At 38.7% G+C, this 23,478-nt stretch overlaps 1 protein-coding gene across 16 annotated transcripts in view; it reads right to left on the bottom strand.

Moving 5' to 3' along the window:
- Positions 1-23,478, bottom strand: part of NBEAL1 (neurobeachin like 1) — a 209,242-nt gene that overhangs the window by 20,610 nt on the left and 165,154 nt on the right. For all 16 annotated transcript variants that reach the window (XR_013519063.1, XR_013519064.1, XR_013519065.1 and 13 more), the window contains 5 exons: positions 13,174-13,291; positions 11,087-11,184; positions 8,132-8,248; positions 4,744-4,833; positions 164-273 (listed from right to left, as the gene is read on the bottom strand). Coding sequence is in view for 13 of the 16 variants with exons in the window: in XM_035305358.3 (XP_035161249.3) it covers positions 164-273; positions 4,744-4,833; positions 8,132-8,248; positions 11,087-11,184; positions 13,174-13,291 (533 nt within the window). In the remaining 3 variants the exon portion in view is untranslated. The remainder of the gene's footprint in view (positions 1-163; positions 274-4,743; positions 4,834-8,131; positions 8,249-11,086; positions 11,185-13,173; positions 13,292-23,478) is intronic.

Below are 23,478 nucleotides of genomic sequence, written 5' to 3'. Positions count from 1 at the left end.
TGAGCTTGTGCCACTGCACTCCAGCCTGGGTGACAGAGTGACACTCTTCTCAAAAAAACAAAAAACATTACTTTCAGAATAATGTGAATCAATTAATCCAGTTGTTTTCCTGGCAATAAGGTACCTGGTATAGCTGTTTTGCTTTAAATATTCATTTACTTACTTCGGATTTGTCACAGTTTGATCCTTGATGAATGTAAAGTAATTAGAAATGTTTCTGTCATAAGGCAACCATCCATGGGTTCCAATTACATAATTCATACTTATTGTTATCTGGAAAAGAACATATGAAGACTCAAATTAAATGAAAGATTAAGGAAAGCAGCACAGAATAACCCAGAATAGCCAGATGCTCACATGACACTGGCATTTATCACTTAGGGAATACTGTAAGACTGTGTACTTCAAACACAAAACTCATTAAGAACATTTTAAAATAATTCAAACAGAAAAAGCTCTTTGTTTATCTTTTATTTTTTGAGCCAGGGTTTCACTCTGTTGCTCAAGCTGGAGCATAGCGACATGATCTCAGCTCACTGCAACCTTCAGGCATGTGCCACCATGCCCGGCTAATTTTTGTATTTTTTGTTGAGACATGGTTTCATCGTGTTGCCCAAGCTAGTCTCCAACTCCTGGCCTCTCACCTCGGCCTCCCAAAGTGTTGGAATGACAGGCATGAGCCACCACACCTGGCCTTGTTTATCTTATTGTAAGAAGACTTGTCCAATTTTTTTTTTTTGTTTTTGAGATAGGGTCTTGCTCTGTCACCTAGGCTGGAGTGCAGTGGGATGATCACAGCTCACTTAAAACCTCCTGGGCTCAAGCAATCCTCCAACCTCAGCCTCCTGAGTAGCTGGGACTACAGGCAGGCACCACCACGCCTGGTTACTTTTTTGTATTTTTGGTAGACATGGGGTTTTGCCATGTTGCCCAGACTGATCTCAAACTTCTAAGCTCAAGCTATCCACCTACCTCAGCCTCCCAAAGTGCTAGGATTACAGGTGTGAGCCACTGTGCTCGGCCCAATTTGTTTTTCTTTAGGAAGATTATTTTTTCTCATGATTTCTCAAAGTTTATTGGCACTTATTAGCTGGCAGTTGGAAGAAATTCAGGTGCCAGTCTTACCATAAAAATATAATATATATCATTTAGAACATAAATCAGAAGCAGAATTTACAATGAATTGTTAAGGTTTCCTTGTAGTGACAGTCATAGTGAGTAAGTTCTCTTCAAAACAAAAAGCTCTTATCCTCTTGATTATAAAAGTAACAGTGACCTCCCCCACAAAGGAAATTCTGGTAACTTTAAAAAAACACAGGCACTTTGTGAGACTCAGGTGGGAGGACCACTTGAGCTCAGGAGTTTGAGACTAGCCTGGGCAACAGGGCAAAACCTGATCTCTACAAAAGAAATACAAAAATTAGACAACCATGGTGGTGTGTACCTGCAGTCCCAGCTACTCAAGAGGCTGAGGTGGAAGGGTCACCTGAGCCCAGGAGGTCAAGGTTGCAGTGAGCTGTGATTGGCATGCCAGTCTGGGTGACAATGTTGCCCAAGCTGGTCTTGAAGTCCTGACCTCACGTGATCTGCCCACCTTCACCTCCCAAAGTGCTGGGATTACAGGCATGAGCCACTGTGCCCAGACTATTTTTGTATATCTTTTTAGATTTTATTTTTCTGAACAAACACACTATGTGTAATTCCAAAAATAGGTCAAGTTCTGGATCTCTACTATTCACTGTGTTATACTCAAATTTTTATTATTTCTAAATGATAAAATTAAAATAAGACAGATCTAGGTTTGGTCTCTGTGCCAAGGTCCCAGATCCCTCATTTGCTGTCCATGTGACCTTGGGCAAGTTACTTCCCTGAGTTTTAACTTTTTATCTATAGAAGCGAAATAATTAATAGTGTTTATCTCACAAGATTGTTAGATAATTCAATAAAAATTCATGTAAAATACTCACTAAAGTGTCCTGCATGTACATCTTAATTCTACATTATTTCTTATTATTATAGTCTCACAATAAATTTTAATATAAAATGTTATCCCCTATTATTTTTCTGAACAAACACACTGTGTAATTCCAAAAATAGGTCAAATTCTGGATCTCTACTATTCACTGTGTTATACTCACATTTTTATTATTTCTAAATGATAAAATTAAAATAAGACAGATCTAGGTTTGGGCTCTGTGTCAAGGTCCCAGATCCCTCATTTGCTATCCATGTGACCTTGGGCAAGTTACTTCCCTGAGTTTTAACTTTTTATCTATAGAAGCGAAATAATTAATAGTGTTTATCTCACAAGATTGTTAGATGATTCAATAAAAATTCATGTAAAATACTCACTAAAGTGTCCTGCATGTACATTTTAATTCTACATTATTTCTTATTATTATAGTCTCACAATAAATTTTAATATAAAATGTTATCCCCTATTTTTCTTATATAACATTTCCTGGTTATTTTTACATATTTACTCTTCCAGATAAACTTTAGAATTACAGTAACTACATAAAATAAAAGCTGTTTAACAGAAGTTTTGTTTTTATACTTGGCTGAATTAATTCTACAAAAATTTTCTCTATTTTAAAAATGTGTTTTGTTTTTTTTTGGTTTTTTTTTTTTTTTGAGACACGATCCAACTCTGTTCTCCAGGCTGGAATGCAGCAGTATGATCACGGCTCACTGGAATCTTGACTTCCAGGGCTCAGGTGATCCTCCCACCTCAGCCTCCCGAGTACTTGAGACTACAGGTACACACCACCATGCCCAGCTAATTTTTTGTATTTTTTTGTAGAGACAGGGTTTCCCCATGTTACTTAGGCTAGTCTTGAATCCTGGGCTCAGGCAATCTGTTTGTCTCAGCTTCCCAAAGTGCTGGGATTACAGGCATGAACCACTGTGCACAGCCATAAAGTGGCTTTTAAAAAATATTTACTTCCAATCAATATCGTGAAAATGGCCATACTGCCCAAAGTAATTAATAGATTAAACGCTATCCCCATCAAGCTACCACTGACCTTCCTCACAGAACTGGAAAAAACCACCTTAAACTTCATATGGAACCAAAAAAGAGCCCACATAGCCAAGGTAATCCTAAGCAAAAAGAACAAAGCTGGAGGCATCACACTACCAGACTTCAAACTATACTACAAGCCTACAGTAATCAAAACAACATGGTACTGGTACCAAAACAAGAGACATAGACCAATGGAACAGAACAGAGACCTCAGAAGTAATGCCACACATCTACAACCATCTGATCTTTTACAAACCTGACAAAAAAAAACAATGGGGAAAGGATTCCCTGTTTAATAAATGGTGTTGGGAAAACTGGCTAGCCATAAGCAGCTGAAACTGGACCCTTCCTTACACCCTACACTAAAATTAACTCCAGATGGATCAAAGACTTAAACATAAGACCTAACACCATAAAAACCCTAGAAGAAAACCGAGGCAATACCATTCAGGACATAGGCATAGGCAAGGACTTCATGACTAAAACACCAAAAGCAATGGCAACAAAAGCCAAAATAGACAAATGGGACTTAATTAAACTCAAGAGTTTCTGAAGAATCACTAGAGTGAACCGGCAACCAACAGAATGGGGAAAAATTTTTGCAAGCTACCCATCAGACAAAGGGCTAATATCCAGAATCTACAAAGAACTAAAGCAGATTTACAAGAAACAAACAAACAAACCCATTCAAAAGTGGGTGAAGGATATGAACAGACGCTTTTCAAAAGAAAACATTTATGAGGCCAACAAACATATGAAAAAATGCTCATCATCACTAGTCATTAGAGAAATGCAAATCAAAAACCACATTGAGATACCATCTCATGCCAGTTAGAATGGCAATCATTAAAAAATCTGGAGACGACAGATGCTGAAGAGGATGTGGAGAAATGGGAACACTTTTACACTGTTGGTCAGAGTGTAAATTAATTCAACCATTGTGGAAGACAATATGGCGATTCCTCAAGGATCTAGAAATAGAAACACTATTTGACCCAGCAATCCCATTATTGGGTAGATACCCAAAGGATTGTAAATAATTCTATTATAAAGATACATGCACATGTATGTTCACTTTGGCACTGTTTACAATAGCAAAGACCTGGAAACAACCCAAATGCCCATCAGTGATAGACTGGACAAAGAAAATGTGGCACATATACACCATAGAATACTATGCAGCCACAAAAAAGGATGAGTTCATGTCCTTTGTAGTGACATGGATGAATCTGGAAATCATAATTCTCCGCAAACTGACATAAGAACATAAAACCAAACACTGCATGTTTTCACTCACAGGCGGCTGATGAACAATGAGAAAACATGGGCATAGGGAAGGGAACATCACACATGGGGGTAGGCGGTGCGGGGGAAGGCAGGGGGGAGGGGAGGGGAGGAACAGTAGGGGGCGAGGAGGTTGGGGAGGGATAACACTGAGAGAAATGCCTGATGTAGGTGATGGGGGGATGGAGACAGCAAACTACCATGGCATGTGTGTACCTATGCAACAATCCTGCAGGATGTGCACATGTACCCCAGAGCTTAAAGTACAATAAAAAATAAAAGCAAAACAAAAAAATTTACTTCCTCCTTCCTCTTTTTTTTTTAATTGCATTTTAGGTTTTGGGGTACATGTGCAGAATCTCCTTCCTCTTTTTTTCCCCCAAGTTATAATACATACAGACATGACAGTGTGAAAAAGGTAAAAATCAACTTACCAGTAACTCAGGGCTGCCTTGAGACATAAAAGAACGATACTGATTTTTGGGGACAGTGGCCTTTAATAGTGGAATACCATCACTAATCCCCTATAAAATAAAAAAGGTTTAGTGGCTGATTCTGCTCATCTTTATTAGGTACAAATTACTGAAAACTTCTATTTCTTTAAATAAGGATGAATCCTGTGATACATCATTTTATTCTCTTGAAGTATATAAACAATTAATTTAAAATTAAGAAAAGGAATCATATACCATGTATACATGACATACATGACACTTCTGAAACCCATCACCTTCTGTTCAACTACTCTGCTGTTAAAAAGAGATCAAAAAGCAGCAATCATTTAAAACAGCCAATGATTTAGAAACTACCCTAAGTTATACTGACATAAATATAAAACAGAAAATATGGGCCAGGCGCGGTGGCTCAAGCCTGTAATCCCAGCACTTTGGGAGGCCGAGGCGGGTGGATCACGAGGTCAACAGATCGAGACCATCTTGGTCAACATGGTGAAACCCCGTCTCTACTAAAATTACAAAAAATTAGCTGGGCATGGTGGTGCGTGCCTGTAATCCGAGCTGCTCGGGAGGCTGAGGCAGGAGAATTGCCTGAACCCAGGAGACGGAGATTGCGGTGAGCCGAGATCGCGCCATTGCACTCCAGCCTGGGTAACAAGGGCGAAACTCCACTCAAAAAAAAAATAAAAAATAAAAAATAAAACAGAAAATATGGATCCTATATAAGAACATGTTTCTCAAATAAGACAAATGAGAAAATTAGTCACAATTTATAAAAATTTCCTTTTGGGTCTAACTTTTAAAAAATACATCTAACCCATTAACTGGGGTATTTCCTGAAAGCCAAAGTAGTACCATAAAATAAAGACAGTTCTCAGATAATATCTGCCATTATCTCATAACAATGAGAAAGAGAACAATAATTTGAACTCGGTTCCTTGATGTGACAATAGTTCATAAGTGATACCTAACATTTACTAGTAAATGATAAAATTATTGGGTATGTACTATGTATCAGGTGTTGTTCTAAGAACTTAATAGGAATTAAGTAACAAATTCTGAAATTAATTATAATTTATAAAATTATAAAAAGTTGGCGATTATCTTTTCTCTTCACATTTTGAATTAATCCAGAGAAGAATGACTTCCATTTGAACAAGCTAAATGAAAATGATGCCTGAAAAAAATCCATTTATTAAGCCATTGCTTTCACTACTGCATCTACTTTCTTCATGACTTGAAAACCTATGAAGAGATGATCTACAAAAGCCCTTCTCTTTTCATATGAATATATGGGGAAATACCTCTAATGAAAATGAAAAGGGATTAACAAGTTACTGGTACCCAAGGAAATCTATTGTGCTCTTTATACTGATCTAGATACTGAATGTGTCCTGGGGAAAACCACTATGTGACATGGTGGGTACTAAGAAGGGCAAATTTCTTGCTGCTGCACCTCCAGATGGAACTTGGAATGTACTATATTACAAAATAAGTTACAAATGATTAGATATAATAAAAATACTTCTATTGGCCTTACAGAATAAATATAGTATTGCATGTCCATCAGATTATGGGTCAAATACGGTCTCATGTGTTGCTCTCATGCAGTAAAGAGTTAAGGCCTGAGACTGCCATCATTATTATAGAAAGGCCTACTTGCAAGACTGGCCTTTGGTTGGCACCTAGAACCTGGCTGGCAAACAGTTCCTCCTTATACTGACATAAAACTTTCCCTCAATGATAAGGGTGTCTCATTACACCTAGACTGTTTGTGCAAATAGTATGGTTTATGCTAAACACTTGTTTTACTTCTGCAGTATGGAATTTTGGTATGTGCTAGGCAGAGGGATGTATATATACATGACCAGCCTCCAATAAAAACCTTGGGCACTGGGTCTCTACTGAACTTCTCTGATGACAAAAAATGTGTTTCCGCATTTCATTACTGAAATAATTAAGTATATCTTATGTGACTCCACTAGGAAAGGTCTCTTGGACACCTGTGTCTGCCTTCCCCTGGACTTCACACCATGTGCCTTCTCCCTTTGCTGATGTTGCTTTGTATCCTTGCACTGTAATAAATCTCATGAGCCATGTATACAACTACCTGTTGAATTCCATGAGAAATGAATTATCAAAAAATTCTATTTTGTAGAGTAATTCTATTCCTGTTCTATTTGACTACTCATTCTATCAACTAACAATGTGACTTAATTAGGATCTATTTTATATATGAGCAGGCATTATAATTAAGAGCTATTTTTCCATCTATATATCATCTTGACTGTCACAAAAAGCATTTTAAATCAAATTATTTGCTCTTCCTTGTGAAGAAAATGTGAAGTAGATGAAAGAAAGCCAAGAAAAACAGTTCAGACCACCACTCAGCAGCAAACAAATCCTATCAAAAAATTCTATTTTTGATAATTCATTTTCCCATGGTATTGAATCTGAGAAACACATTGCAGTGGTACTCTAATGCAGGGTTTTACAAACTACAGCCTGTGGGACAAAGCCAGCCCACCACCTGTTTTGTAGGCAGTGAGTGAACTAAGAATAGATTTTATATTTTTAGATGACTACATTTTAAGGGGTTATATATGCACCTACAGAATATCTTTGATTTTGCCTTTTGGCCTGAAAAGCCCAGAATAGTTACCAGTTAGACCTATCTCACTGCTGCATACTTTTCAAATAAGTTATTTGAAACTTTCAAATAAGTTATTTGAAAAGTTTACCAACCTCTAGTGTATTGCAAATACTGTTCTATGTATATCTTTAATCTAATCTTAGCAACTTTTTATCTTCAATTTTCTTTTTGTGAAGGGTGCTATCTGTCCTAACTACATTCACAGGTATGAATGCATTTTGTAATCACATTCTAAATTTCCCAAAGTAATTCAATACGTATATTTAAACATTTGAGTTTTTTATTTAAACTCTTTCAATTATATATACCACTAACTATTGCTGTTTTACTTGACTACTCATTCTATCAATTAACAATGTGACTTATTAGGACCTATTTTATATATGAGCAGATATTATAATTAAGAGCTATTATTCTCTCTACATATCATCTTGACAGTCACAGAAAGCATTTTAAATCAAATTATTTGTCTTCCCTGTCAGGAAAATATGAAGTAGATGAAAGAAAGCCAAGAAAAACATTTCAGACTACCACTCAGCAGCAAATAAAAGCTTTCAATAAAAATCTTTTACAAATCGAAGAACAGATGATTACGATATAATTTAATGTCTTGAATTAAATATTATAATCCTTCCTTCCCATTAAATAGTAAAAGAACTTTAAAATGTACAGAATTTAGACAAAACCCTTTGATATAACCAAGCTGGATATTACCTCTATAAAAAATGACTTGAGTTCAGGGAGGTGTTGAAACAGGTTTAGGGTCGAAGTGTCTATTTTGGTCGGCTTCTGTACTGCTTCTTCTGCTGATAATCTTGGAGGGTGAGGTTCCTTCAAAATAATTTTAAGGAAAAACAATTCCATATCTATATTATTTATCTCTCTGTGTGTTCCTTCATATACACTAGGCTCTAGCTACAGTGAATTACATACCATGCATTGTTCACAATTCCAGGCATAGGCTCAGACTATTCTCTTAGCAGAGTTACTACTTTCTTCATTTCTTTGGAAACCCCACTTCTACTTTAAAGTTTTTCTTACTGATATCTCTCCTAAATTTTTAAGTCAGAATTTATTATTCTTTTTTATTATTTTCCCTTGGCCAATAATTTACATTTTATTTATAATTTATTTCTTTCTATATTGGATCACACATAGTTGTTTATGGTCTGTCTTCCCCAACTAGGCTACAAATGCCTTACAGCTAGAGAAGCCTTATTCATTTTTGGATTTCCATACTAGACCAATATCTCACACATGTTAGATATTGGTAAAATTAAATGTAGTATTCAAAATTCAAAATGTATAATTTGGATGAATCTTTAATTCCTTGAACAAGATCAAAATGTCAACACTGGCCAGGCACGGTGGCTCACACCTGAAATCCTAGCACTTTGGGAGGCTGAGGCGGCAGATTATTTGAGGCCAGGAGTTCAAGACCAAGTCCTGGCCAACGTGATGAAACCATGTCTCTAGTAAAAATACAAAAATTAGCCAGGCATGGTGGTGTAGTCACAGCTACTTGGGAGGCTGAGGCAGGAGAATCACTTGAACCCGCAAGATGGAAATTGCAGTGGGTCAAGATCGTGCCACTGCACTCCAGCCTGGGTTACAGAGTGAGACTCTGTTTCAAAAAAGAAAAAGAAAAAAAAAAAGTCAATACTAATAGAATTATTGGTACTGCTGCATACTTTTCAAGTAAGTTATTCTTCCTCAACTTTCATGTCATAAACACAGAGCAGTATCATCTATATAAATATGAAATAAATGACAAATAAAATGAACATTCCAAAGGCATAGTTAAAAGGCAGAACAGAATTCTATCTAATGTAAATTCTTTCATCTCTACAACAAAATACTGATTATAGGCAATAGTACTTAGCTATAAGTACTAAAATATTTAGCTTTTAAACCGGGCATGGTGGCTCACACCTGTAATCCCAGCACTTTGGGAGACCGAGGCAGGCAGGTCACCTGAGGTTAGGAGTTCGAGAGCAGCCTACCCAACACGGTAAAATCCCATCTCTACTAAAAATACAAAAAATTAGCCGGGCATGGTGGTGGGTGCCTATAATCCCACTACTTGGGAGGCTGAGGCAGGAGAATTGCTTGAACCCCAGAGGTGGAGGTTGCAGTGAGCTGAGATCATGCCACTGCACTCCAGCCTGGGCAACAAGAGTGAAACTCCATTTCAAGAAAAAAAAATTAGTTTTTAATAAATGTTATTCACTTTATTTCAAATCAGAGGCTGATATTTGTATCATTTTTAATGATAATAAAAACTAATTAGTGCCACTTGCAAAACAAAAAGAAAGGGAAAACAGGTATAAAAATATGATAGCATCTATTTCAAAGCCCTATGAAGCATCCTGTTTTAGTCTGCTACTTTTGCTTTCTGACTGTACCAGAACTTAAGGGATAAAGCACTGACTTTATATATGACAATTTTGTAAAAACCAGTGTTGGAGGTTCAAAGCAAACCGTTGCTAAGGAACAGTAACAATTACAAAGCTTAGCCCAATTCTGTATTGACAGAAGTACACCTACAAGTTAGAGCTTAGATACATTTACTGTTGTAATAGCTGTGGCGATTTCAGTTCAATACTGTATATCTACTATATTCAAGAGACATACAAAGATGATTAAGAGAAAGTTGCTGCCTTTAATATATTTATAACGTACTGAGGCAAATGGATAAATATACAACCTAAGGCAACAAGTGTCATAATTAGGTAGCAAACAAAGGCCCATAAGAACATTTAGGAGATCTAGTTTAACAGGGGGCTTACAGCTACTAATTCAGAGGAAACATGACATGTTAGAAAGACTTTGGATTTAGATGGTCAGGTATATAATCCTAGTCTTTCTTATTGTGTAAACTTAGAAAAGTATTTAATTTCTCAAAGGCATTATAGGCCAGGTATTACTTTCTGTGAGGCTTGGCTTTATCTCCTAAAAAATGAGGATAACTGGATTTTTACTATGAGAATTAGATAAAGTACCTAACACCATGATTGCTTAAGAAAGTATCTACTTAATAAATGATATACACTTTTTGTGTATTCCATATTGCTGAATTCAACTACTAAAAAATATCAAGACATCTTTGAAAACATTAGATTAATTTCCATGAATCCAAAACTGTGTGTCATCAGAAAGATGATTTAATTTCAGATACTAGTATGGGGAAAGAAATATACATAGTAATATGTAATCATTTTATTCTACATTTTAATATTCTATAATTTGATTCTTAGGACTGGGTTTGGGCTCTGGAAAGTAAGTGCCTTTTTGGGCAGATGTTAGCTATTAGAAGTTTTACATGTGGAACGAGTCCCAATATGAGGAGTTTTAATGGCATACCCTAATTAGTACTCAGTTTTTCTTCTCGTAATTAATACAAGGCTTTCTGAGCAAATAGAAATCTTTCTGGGACTGAGAGTAATTGGCTATGTATATGGATTCTGACTGCAATATTTTGTTATATAAAAATAAAAACATGACTTAAACCTAATTTTTAAGTGACAGTATAATTTGTTTTCTAGATGGGAATTCCAAAATAAGGGTTTACATCATTAAAATCCTTAATATCCTTAAAAATACTGGTAATACTATTCCTTAGTAATTCAATTATTAGACTTCTTAAGTTGTTGATAACATATGACTTACCTTTAATAGTTGACAAGGTGTTTGCCCAAAATTATTAATCATCCCTTCTAAGGCTTTTCTTTCTTTCTCATCTGTTAAGGCATCCAGATCCACAGCTCCTAAAAGCAGGAGAAAAAGTTGACTTACTACAGAGTGAAAACAAATCAGAAAGCCACATCACCGATTAATGTATCAGGCTCTTGGGAGTGGGAGGTGTGTGTGTGTGTGTGTGTGTGTGTGTGTGTGTGTGTTTTTAAATGGGGTCTTGCTCTGTCACCCACACTAGAGCGCAGTGGTGCAATCTTGACTCACTGCAACCTCTACCTCCCCAGTTCAAGCGATTCTCTTACCTCAACCTCCTGAGTAGCTAGGACTACAGGTGGGTGCCACCACACCCAGCTAATTTTTGTTATTTTAGTAGAGATGGGGTTTCACTGAGTTGACCAGACTGGTCTTGAACTTCTGACCTCAGATGATCCACCTACCCCAGCCTCCCAAAGTGCCGGGATTATAGGCATGAGCCACCAAGCCCAGCCTCATTGGTATAGTTTCAACCAAATATTATTCCATTCTTCAATTTATAATGTTGTGAAAAGGTAATTAAAAAAAATCAGCAACTCACCAAACATTAAATATATATAAAAATTAGCAGGCCGGGTGTGGTGGCTCATGCCTGTAATCCCAGCACTTTGGGAGGCCGAGATGGGCAGATCATGAGGTCAAGAGATTGAGACCATCCTGGCCAACGTGGTGAAACCCTGTCTCTACTAAAGAAGTAGAAAAAATTAGCTGGACATGGTGGCATGCACCTGTAGTCTCAGCTACTCGGGAGGATGAGACAGGATAATTGCTTGAAACTGGAAAACGGAAGTTGCAGTGAGCTGGAATTGTGCCACTGCACTCCAGCCTGGTGATAAAGCGAGTCTCTGCCTCAAAAAAAAAAAGCTAAAGTATTTTAAACAATTAAAAGTTAAATGGTATTTTATGAAAGTTTCTATTGGGCCGGGGGTGGTGGGTCACACCTGTAACCCCAGCACTTTGGGAAGCTGAGGTGGGAGGATAGCTTGTGGCCCAGAGTTTGAAAGCAGCCAGGGCAACTAAGTGAGACTTCGTCTCTCTAAAAATTTAAAAAATTAGCCAGGCGCGGTGGTATGCCTGCAGTTTCCAGCTACTCAGGAGGCTGAGGCAGGAGCAATTGTTTGACCCCAGGAATTCCAGATTGCAGTCCACTATGATTACGCCAATGCACTCCAGCCTGGGTGACAGGGCAAGAACCTATCACAGAATAAATAAAAATCAATAAAAGTTTCTTTTGCAAAAATACAAACTATACTCAGAATATACCTAATTGTTTTCATCATGATAGTCAAATTCAAACAAGAGTAGTAACTACACAAAAATACTGCTTTAAGTTATTGCTTGAAACAAAGGATTTGAAAGGTAATATTCTGGTTAATTGATTATACTCAGCCATAATCTAATATGGATTGTTACATGACTGATAATTGGCTAAATCTACATAAGTCCAAGCTTCTAACAGCCATGCAATACTTTCTCCCTACAAAACCTACTACCTGAATAGATATGGCATGGGAAAAATATGCTCATTTACCAGAAATCTCTCACTTTATTCACATTCACAAAACTTCACACTATTCACAATCTTTAGAACTATTAGTCTACTTAAGAATTAGTAAAGAACTACTTTTTAAAATAATTTTAAGGCCATCATAAAATATTCTTGATTCTAAGCTAAATAATGTGATCATATGTATCATTTAGAGAATTTCATTTGTAACTTCAAAGGCCTTGTTTCAAAATCTGCTGTTTAATACTGAATATTTAATATTTGACTCAACAGAATAGGATAAATATGTTAGAAATTAAAAACTTTTATGATATTGATAAGTGACATTTATAACTAGATTGGCATATATATACTTAACTACTATTACAAAAAAAGCAGACATCTCTTATTCTTTCAAGTAGAAAGATGTTTTTTAAATGTAGTCTTTCTCATATTAAATAGGCCCAAAATAACTGTAAACATATATTAAACAATAGTTTCTATCAAGGGAAAGCAAGAGAAAAAGTGTATAGATTTATACCTTCATAACTACAATAATAGAAAACGTTGAGCGCCTCTACTGCAGCTGGTCCCCTCTGTTTATAGCCAAAGATCAGATCTATCCATTCATGAAGATGAGCTGAAACATATTCACATTCCTAGAAAAAGAACAACTTTAATATAGAGATATCTTCCAACTACAATGTAAATTCAGTTCTTTAAAAAGGTAAGAACAAATTAAACATTTCCACACACAAATCTTTCTGGCTGCAAAATAAAATTCTCTCAAAATAATGCTAAGCATTTGTTCAATATCTACTACATACATTAACTATTCCTATCTACTATAATGTGAATATATTTATTAATATTAACATAATCATTTCCTAATAGGTGAATAAAATACAAATATGCTTATAGTAGCCCAAAAACTGCAACAGAAGAGCTAAAAGATAGCTATGGAATGCATCTCTGTGGTAAAATTTCCATTGAAGTAGTTGTCTAGAAATTCAGTTCAAGTAAAAAAAAAAAGATCAAGTTAAGAAAACAATGAAACCACATTTAGGTCGAAAAAATGGCTACAAATCATTCTCTCCTTCACAGTAACCACTTACTAAGAGGAGGACTGGCTGGCAGGTAGAGAACTCCTGGAAATTACTAGTGATAACTTGAAAGACAATGAGGAAATTGTTATTGGAGACAGGAAAAAATGAGACTCATGTTTTAGTTACACAAAAGAATGAACTCATGCATTTGGGTGTGCAGACTTCCAAACAGAACATTTTAAAGTACCATTTGGCTTCTTTTAGATGCTTATGATAAAGTGTGAGAGGAGTAAGATGGGCTAAAAAACAAACTATTTGATTTTTTGGTGGGGGAGACGGAGTCTCTTGCTCTGTCACCCAGGTTGGAGTGAGGTGGCACGATCTTGGCTCACTGCAACCTCCACCTCCCAAGGGTTCAAGTGATTCTCCTGCCTCAGCCTCCCAAGTAACTGGGATTACATGCCTGGCTAATTTTTTTTTATTTTTAGTAGAGATAGGGTTTTGCCATGTTGGCCAGGCTAGTCTTGAACTCCTGACCTCAGGTGATCTGGATGCCTCAGTCTCCCAAAGTGCCTCCCACCACACCCAGCCAAAAATGAACTATTTGATTTTTAAGCACAATTTAAAGAAAATATTAAAGAGCCAGATCTTGCTGGATTCTAAAATAAAACCATTGCAAGAGCCAGGCATGGTGGCTCACGTCCATTATCCCAGCACTCTGGGAGGTTGAAGTAGGCAGATTGCTTGAGTCCAGGAGTTTGAGACCAGTGTGGGCAACATGGCAAACCACCCCGCCTCCACCCCCCAGGGTACAAAAACTTAGCTGGGGATGGTAGCATGCACCTATGGTCACGGCTACTCAGGAGGCTGAGGTGGGAGGATCACCTGAGCCCAGGAGGACATGGCTGCAGTGACTTGTGACAATGCCATTGCATTCCAGCTGGGTGACATTTCTCAGTCCCAGGATATCTTATGTTTTTCCTCATTTTGAAGGCATTTCAGACATTCTGAAAACCACTTTGAGAGGCCAAAGACTCTCAAAATGAGAAACTGCCTAAGGCAACTATCAAATCAGAATGTTACCATTAAAATATGGTCTTAGATAAAAGTTTAGTTCAAGGGTTTGGCTGTAAAACAATCTCAGAAAGATTTAAGGTTGTGCCCCACAGACCCACTCAACTAGAAAACAGTGTCTAGGAATCTTAAGAGCATTTTTCCATAGTAGCCTCCCATCCAGCCCAAAGTAGATAAGGGTCTGTTTTGTAAAGTAATGCAGAATGGCTTTTGTCCAATAGAGCTGACACAGAAACCTATAAGGTTTTAAATGGAATTATACTAGTTTAGAGTAAAGGAGAGAAACTGTTTAAAAAAGAAGAGAGACCTTTGGCTTTCAATTTGCTGTGGTTAGGAAAGAGGCTGACAAAGATACTCATGTAAACAAAGTTTGTTTGTTATTTTTTTAATGGAATAAAAACAATGACTTAGTGGGGAGCCAAAAGCCCAAAGGTAGAACCAACAGCCACTGAGAACCCCTCAGGAAACAGGTCTGGGCCCTAATAGGAGATCTGACAGCATGTCCCTACTGGAATTCTGAATTGATATAAACCAGTGACTGCCAGGAGCCTCCTGTTTTTCTCTTCTTTTTGAATGGGAATGTCTGTTATAAGTTCTCTTATCATTTCATACCACTGTTGTTATAAGGTGACAGATAACTTGCCTCTTTAGTTCAGGCTTCAGATGCAAGAGGAGCCACATCTGAGTAGCTTCATCCATACACAGACTTGGTTACATAACAAGATCCTGAACTTTAGGCCTCAAGTCTTACTGCAGAATAGCAAACTACTGCCTGTGGGTCAAATTTGAGTCACTGCCAGATTTGTAGATTAGTAGTAGAACACAGCCACATCCATTTGTTTTTGCAATACAGTGGCAGAACTGAGTAGCTGTGACATGGATCTTATGACGAACGAAGGCAAAAGATTTACCCTCTGGCCCTTTACAGAGTTTGCCAATTCCTTCTCTAATGAGATGAGAGTTTTCTGGGAAGCATGTCTTGAGAGGAAGTGAATATATTTTGCATGTAGGACAAAAATAATTTGTGACCATAGGGCAGAATATATGTTGATTAAAGATAGCTGCAAATTCTTTCTCACTCTTAGCATTGAAAGATGGAGTTCAATTTAACCTCCTCTTCAATCTGGCACTGATACTGTTACTGTTTAAACATTAAAAAGTGGACAATTAGGAAAGACCTGGATTAGGAACAGCTCAGGATTGCAGCTCCCAGCGAAACCATGGAGGGTGAGTGGATGCTGCATTTCCAGACGGATTTTTATTGCCCACAGACCAGGAGATTCCCAGGCAGAGGAGTCCCACGGGTCACCAGTGCGGCTGTTTTGGCCAGCGCGGCTGCTTTGGCTGGTGCCCAGGAGCAGCGGTTCTCCATATAAAATACATGGGTCGGGGCACTGTTTTAGCTGGCGATTGGAGGTTGGGGAAGACAGAGTCACCTATTCAACTGATAGAAAGGGGGACTGAAACAGGGAGCCAGGCCAGGAGATTCCCGGGCAAAAAAGCGCCATGAATCTCAGTGCAGCTGTTTCAGCCAGCACGGGAAATCACACAGATCCCGGCGCCTTTTCAACAGGCGACTGGAACACCTGGGAGACAAAAAAAAAAAAAAAGGCTCTGAGGCAGGGAGCCAGGTGATCAGGCTCAGCTGGTCCCACCTCCACAAGAAAACAGCAATCTGAAATGCTCTGGATTGACAGTTTCACAGCAAGCACAGCTGAATCCGGGATGGTCCAGCTCCGTGGGGGAGGGGTGTCCGACACTACCAAGGCACTCCACCACTATGGAGGAGGTAGTCCGCCATTGCCAAGCCCACCATTACAGAGAGAGTTCGCCATTACAGAGGTGGGCTGCCATTGCTGAGGCAGTTCTAACTACACCCGTATAACCAGGACTGCAGGGAAGTTCACATGGCAGCTGGGCAGAGCCCACAGCAGCTCAGCAAAGCCTCTGCAGGCAGACAGTGACTAGGCTGCCTCCTCACTGGGCAGGGCAGCCCTGAAAAAAGCCAGCAGCACAACAGAAAGTCATAAATAAAGCCCTAACTCCTCGGGACAGAGCACCTGGAGGAAAAAAGGGGGGTTTATGAGTTCAGCTGCAGCAGACTTAAATGTACCTGCCCAGCAATTCTGAATGAACAACGGAGCTCACAGCTCAGCAATGGAGCTCCTATAAAGGACAGACTGTCTCCTTAAGCTATTCCCTGAACCCTGTATATCCAAGGAGTCACCTCATAAAGGAGAGCTCATACTGACATCAGGCGGGTATCCTTCAGGGACAAAGACAGCAGAAGAAACTGGCAGCAACCCTTACTGTTCTGCAGCTGCTGCAGGTGATCCCAGGCAAGCAGGGCCTGGAGTGGACCTCAGCAGTCCTACAGCAGAAGGGCCTGAAAGAAATAACTTCATCATCAACAAACTGGACATCCACTAAGAGACCCAATCTAAAAGTCAACAACTACAAAGACGACAGGTGGAAAAATACACAAAGAGGGGAAGAAGTCAGTGCAAAAAGGATGAAAACACCCAAAATCAAAACACCTCTCCACCTACAAGGGATCACAACTCCTCACCAACAAGGGAACAAGGCTGGATGGAGAGATCAGAAATTCGATCATTTCTGGTGAAATGACAGAATCAGGCTTCAGAAGGTGGGCACAAGAAACTTCTGTGAGCGAAAAGAACATGTTCTAACCCAATGCAAAGAAACTATAAACCTTGAAAGAAGATTTGATAAAATGTTAGTGAGAATGAACAACTTAGAGAGGAATATAAGTGAATTGATGGAGCTGAAAAACATGAGAACTTTGCGAAGCATACACAAGTTTCGACAGCCGAATTGACCAAGCAGAAGAAAGGATATTAGAGGTGGAAGATCAACTCATGAAATAAAACAAGAAGGCAGGATTAGAGAAAAAAGCACAAAAAGGAATGAACAAAGTCTTCAAGAAATATGGGACTATGTGAAAAGACCTAATCTACGTTTGATAGGTGTACCTGAATGTGACGAAGAGAATGAATCCAAGCTGGAAAATACTCTTCAGGATATTATCCAGCAAAACTTCCCCAACCTAGCAAGGCAGGCCAATATTCAAGTCCAGGAAATACAGAGAACACCAGAAAGATATTCCACAAGAAGAGCAACCCCAAGGCCCATAATCGTCAGATTCACCAGGGTTGAAATGAAGGAGAAAATGCTAAGGACAGCCAGAGAGAAAGGTCAGGTTGCCCACAAAGGGAAGCCCGTCAGACTCACAGCAGAAACCCTACAAGCCAGAAGAGAGTGGGGGCCAATATTCAACATCCTTAAAGAAAAGAACTTTCAACCCAGAATTTCATATCCAGCCAAACTAAGTTTCATAATCCTTTACAAACAAGGAAGTACTCAGAGATTTCATCACCACCAGGCCTGCTTTACAAGAGCTCCTGAAAGAGGCACTAAACATAGAAAGGAACAACCAGTACCAGCACTCCAAAAACATACCAACTAGGCCGGGTGTGGTGGCTCATGCCTGTATTCCCAGCACTTTGGGAGGCTAAGGCGGGTGGAACATGAGGTCAAGAGATCGAGACCATCCTGGTCAACATGGTGAAACCCCGTCTCTACTAAAAATACAAAAATGAGCTGGGCATGGTGGTGCGTGCCTGTGGTCCCAGCTACTTGGGAGGCTGAGGCAGGAGAATTGCTTGAATCCAGGAGGCGGGGGTTGTGGTGAGCTGAGATGGTGCCATTGCACTCCAGCCTGGATAACAAGAGTGAAACTCCATCTCAAAAAAAAAAAAAAAAGAAAACCATACCAAATGGTAAAGAGCATCAACACAATGAAGTAACTGCATCAAGTAATGGACAAAACAGCCAGCTAGCATCAAAATAGCAGGATCAAATTCACACATAACAATATTAACCCTAAATGTAAATGGGCTAAATGCCCCAATCAAAACACACAGACTGGCAAATTGGATAAAAAGCCAAAACTCACTGGTGTGCTGTATCCAGGAAATCCATCTCACATGCAAGGATACACAAAGGCTCAAAATAAAGGGATGGAGGAAGATTTACCAAGCGAATGGAGAGCAAAAAAAAGCAGGAGTTACAATTCTCATCTCAGATAAAATAGACTTTAAACCAACAAAGATCAAAAGAGACAAAGAAGGACATTACATAATGGTAAAAAGAACAATGCAACAAGAAGACCTAACGATCCTAAATATATATGCACCCAATACAGGAGCACCCGGATACATAAAGCAAGTTCTTAATGACTTACAAAGAGACTTAGACTCCCACACAATAATAGTGGGAGACTTTAACACTCCATCATCAATATTAGACAGATCAACGAGACAGAAAATTAACAAGGATATCCAGGACTTGAATTCAGACCCGGACCAAGCAAACCTAATAGACATTCACAGAACTCTCCACCCCAAATCCACAGAATATACATTCTTCTCAGCACCACATCACACCTACTCTAAAACTGACCACATAATTGGAAGTAAATCTCTCCTCAGCAAATGCAAAAGAACGGAAATCATAACAGTCTCTCAGATCACAGTGCAATGAAGTTAGAACTCAGAATTCAGAAACTAACTCAGAACCGCACAGCTTCATGGAAACTGAACAACTGGCTCTTGAATGTTGACTGGATAAACAATGAAATGAAGGCAGAAATAAAGATGTTCTTCAAAACCAACGAGAACGAAGACACAACATACCAGAATCTCTGGGACACATTTAAAGCAGCGTCTAGAGGAAAATATATAGCAATAAATGCCCGCATGAGAAGCAAGGAAAGATCTAAAATCGATACCCTATCATCAAAATTGAAAGAGCTAGAGGAGCAAGATCCAAAAAACTCAAAACCTAGCAGAAGACAAGAAATAACTAAGATCAGAGCAGAAATGAAGGAGAGACACAAAAAACCCTTCAAAAAAAATCAATAAATCCAGGAGCTGGTTTTTTGAAAAGATCAACAAAATAGACAGACCACTAGCCAGATTAATAAAAAAGAAAAGAGAGAATAATCAAATACATGCAATAAAAAACGATAAACTGGATATCACTACAGATTCCACAGAAATACAAACCATTACAAACATCTCTATGCACACAAACTAGTAAACCTGGAAGAAATGGATAAATTCCTAGACACTTGCACCTTCCCAAGCCTAAATCAGGAAGAAGTCGAAACCCTCAATAGATGAATAACAAGGGCTGAAGTTGAGGCAACAATTAAGAGCCTACCACCCAAAAAAATGCCCAGGTCCAGACAGGTTTACAGCCAAATTCTACCAGACATACAAAGAAGAGCTGGTACCATTCCTTCTGAAACTATTCCAAACAATCCAAAAAGAGGGAATCCTTCCCAAATCATTTTACAAGACCAACATCATCCTGATACCAAAACCTGGCAGAGACTCAACAAGATAAGAAAACTTCAGGCCAATATCCATGATGAACATAGATGCAAAAATCTTCAATAAAATACTGGCAAACCGACTGCAACAGCACATTGAAAAGCTTATCCACCATGATCAAGTAGGCTTCATCCTGGGGATGCAAAGCTGGTTCAATATACGCTAGTCTCTAAATGTAATTCAGCACATAAACAGAACCAAAGACAAAAACCACATGATTATCTCAATTGATGCAGAGACGGCCTATGACAAAATTCAACAGCCTCAATAAACTAGGTATTGACAGAACATATCTCAAAATAATACAAGCTATTAACGACAAACCAACAGCCAATATCATACTGAACGGGCAAAAACTTGAAGCATTCCCTTTGAAATCTGGCACTAGACAAGGATGCCCTCTCTCACCACTCCAATTCAATATAGTATTAGAAGTTCTAGCCAGAGCTATCAGGCAAGAAAAAGAAATAAAGGGTATTCAAATAGGAAAGGAGGAAGTCAAATTGTCTCTATTTGCAGATGACATGATAGTATATGTAGAAGACCCCATCGTCTCAGTCCAAAATCTCCTGAAACTGATAAGCAACTTCAGCAAAGTCTCAGGATACAAAATCAATGTGCAAAAGTCACAAGCATTCCTATACACCAATAACAGACTTAAAGAGAGCCAAATCAAGAATGAACTGCCATTCACAATTGCTACAAAGAGAATAAAATACCTGGGAATACAACTAACAAAGGATATAAAGGACCTTTTCAAGGAGAACTACAAACCACTGCTCAATGAAATAAGAGAGGACAAAAACAGACGTAGAAACATTCCATGTTTAGGTTAGGAAGAATCAATATCGTGAAAATGGCCATACTGCCCAAAGTAATTTACAGATTCAATGCTATCCCCATCAAGCTACCAAAGACCTTCTTCACAGAACTGGAAAAAACCACCTTAAACTTCATAAGGAACCAAAAGAGAGCTCGCATAGCCAAGTCAATTCTAAGCGGAAAAACAAACAAACAAAAAAAGCAGGAGGCATCAGGCTACCTGACTTCAAACTATACTACAAGGCTACAGTAATCAAAACAGCATGGTACGGGTACCAAAACAGAGATATAGACCAATGGAACAGAAGAGAGGCCTTGGATGCAACACCACACGTCTACAACCATTCGATCTTTGACAAACCTGACAAAAACAAGCAGTGGGGAAAGGAGTCCCTATTTAGTAAATGATTTTGAGAAAACTGGCTAGCCATGTGCAGAAAGCAGAAACTGGACCTCTTTCTGACACCTTACACTAAAATTAACTCCAGATGGATTAAAGACTTAAACATAAGACCTAACACCATAAAAACCCTAGAAGAAAACCTAGGCAAAACCATTCAGGCCATGGGTGTAGGCAACGACTTCATGAACAAAACACCGCAAACATTGGCAACAAAAGCCAAGATAGACAAATGGGACCTAATCAAACTCCACAGCTTCTGCACAGCAAAAGAAATAGTCATTAGAGTGAATCAGCAACCAACAGAATGGGTAAAAATTTTTGCAATCTACCCATCTGACAAAGGGTTGATATCCAGAATCTTCGAAGAACTCAAACAGATTTACAAGAAAAAAACAAACAAGCCCATTCAAAAGTGGGCAAAGGACATGAACAGACACTATACAAAAGAAGACATACATGAGGCCAACAAACATATGAAAAATGCTCATCATCACTGGTCATTAATGAAATGCAAATCAAAACTACATTGAGATACCACCTCACACCAGTTAGAATGGTGATCATTAAAAAATCTGGAGACAACAGATGCTGGAGAGGATGTGGAGAAATGGGAACACTTTTACACTGCTGGTGGGAGTGTAAAATAGTTCAACCATTGTGGAAGACAGTGTGGCGATTCCTCAAGGACCGAGACATAGAAATTCCATTTGACCCAGCAATCCCATTACTGGGTATACAGCCAAAGGATTATAAATCGGGAATGATCCAAGATGGCTGATTGCTAACATCTCGGGATTGCAGCTCCCAGTGAAAGCACAGAGAACGAGAGGACACCACACTTTCAGACAAATTTTGGTCGCTCACGGAACAGAAGATTCCCAGTGGAGGAGCCACATGGGTTGCCAGCATGACTCTTGTCAGAGTTCTGGTTCCCCTTCTGACCGAGGTTTGGAGCTCTGGGAAGGCAGTCGCCTATTACGGACTCAACACTGAAGCCAAACTGGAGATTCCCGGGCAGAAAAGCACCATCAGTCTTAACGCCGCTGTTTTGGCCAGCGCAGTGGGTTGCTCATATTTCAGCCCTGAGAATTAACAACTTGGACATCCACTCAGAGACCTAATTTGAAAGTTGGTAATTACAAAGACGACAGGTGGATAAATTTACAATGATGGGAAGAAACCAGCGTAAAAAGGCTGAGAATACTCAAAATCAGAATGCCTCTCCCTCTACAGAGGATCACAGTTCCTCATTAACAAGGGAACAAGGCTTGATGGAGAACGAGTGCATCCCATTAACAGAATCAGGCTTCAGAAGATGGATAATAAGAAACTTCTGTGAGTTAAAAGAACATGTTGTAGCCCAATGTAAAGAAACTAAGAACTTTGAAAAAAGGTTTGACGAAATCCTAATGAGAATAGACAACTTAGAGAGGAATATAAGTGAATTAATGGAACTGAAGAATACAATACAGGAACTCCGAGAAGTATGCACAGGTTTAAACACTCAAATTGTTCAAGCAGAAGAAAGGCTATCAGAGGCGGAGGTCCAACTTAATGAAATAAAATGAGAAGACAAGATTAGAGAAAAAAGGATAAAAAGGAATGAGCAAAGTCTCCAAGAAATGTGGGACTATATGAAAAGACCAAATTTACGTTTGGTAGGTGTACCGGAATGTGACGGAGAGAATGAATCCAAGCTGGAAAATATTCTTCAGGATATTATTCAGGAAAATTTTCCTAACTTACAAAAGCAGGACAATATTCAACCCCAGGTAATACAGAGACCACCACAAAGATATTCCTCAAGAAGAGCAACCCCAAAGCACATAATCGTTAGACTCGCCAGGGTTGAAACAAAGGAGAAAATACTCAGGGCAGCCAGATAGAAAGGTCAGGTTACCCACAAAGGGAAGCCTATCAGACTTAAAGCAGATCTCTCAGCAGAAACTCTACAAGCCAGAAGAGAGTGGGGGCCAATATTCAACATCCTTAAAGAACAGAACTTTCAGCCCAGAATTTCATATCCAGCCAAACTAAGCTTCACAACTGAAGGAAAAATAAAATCTTTTATGAACAAGCAAGTA

This window comes from Callithrix jacchus, chromosome 6 (genome assembly GCF_049354715.1).
Source record: "Callithrix jacchus isolate 240 chromosome 6, calJac240_pri, whole genome shotgun sequence".
In the NCBI taxonomy this organism is placed as follows: Eukaryota; Metazoa; Chordata; class Mammalia; order Primates; family Cebidae; genus Callithrix; species Callithrix jacchus.
This window is presented reverse-complemented; position numbering and strand designations above follow the sequence as displayed.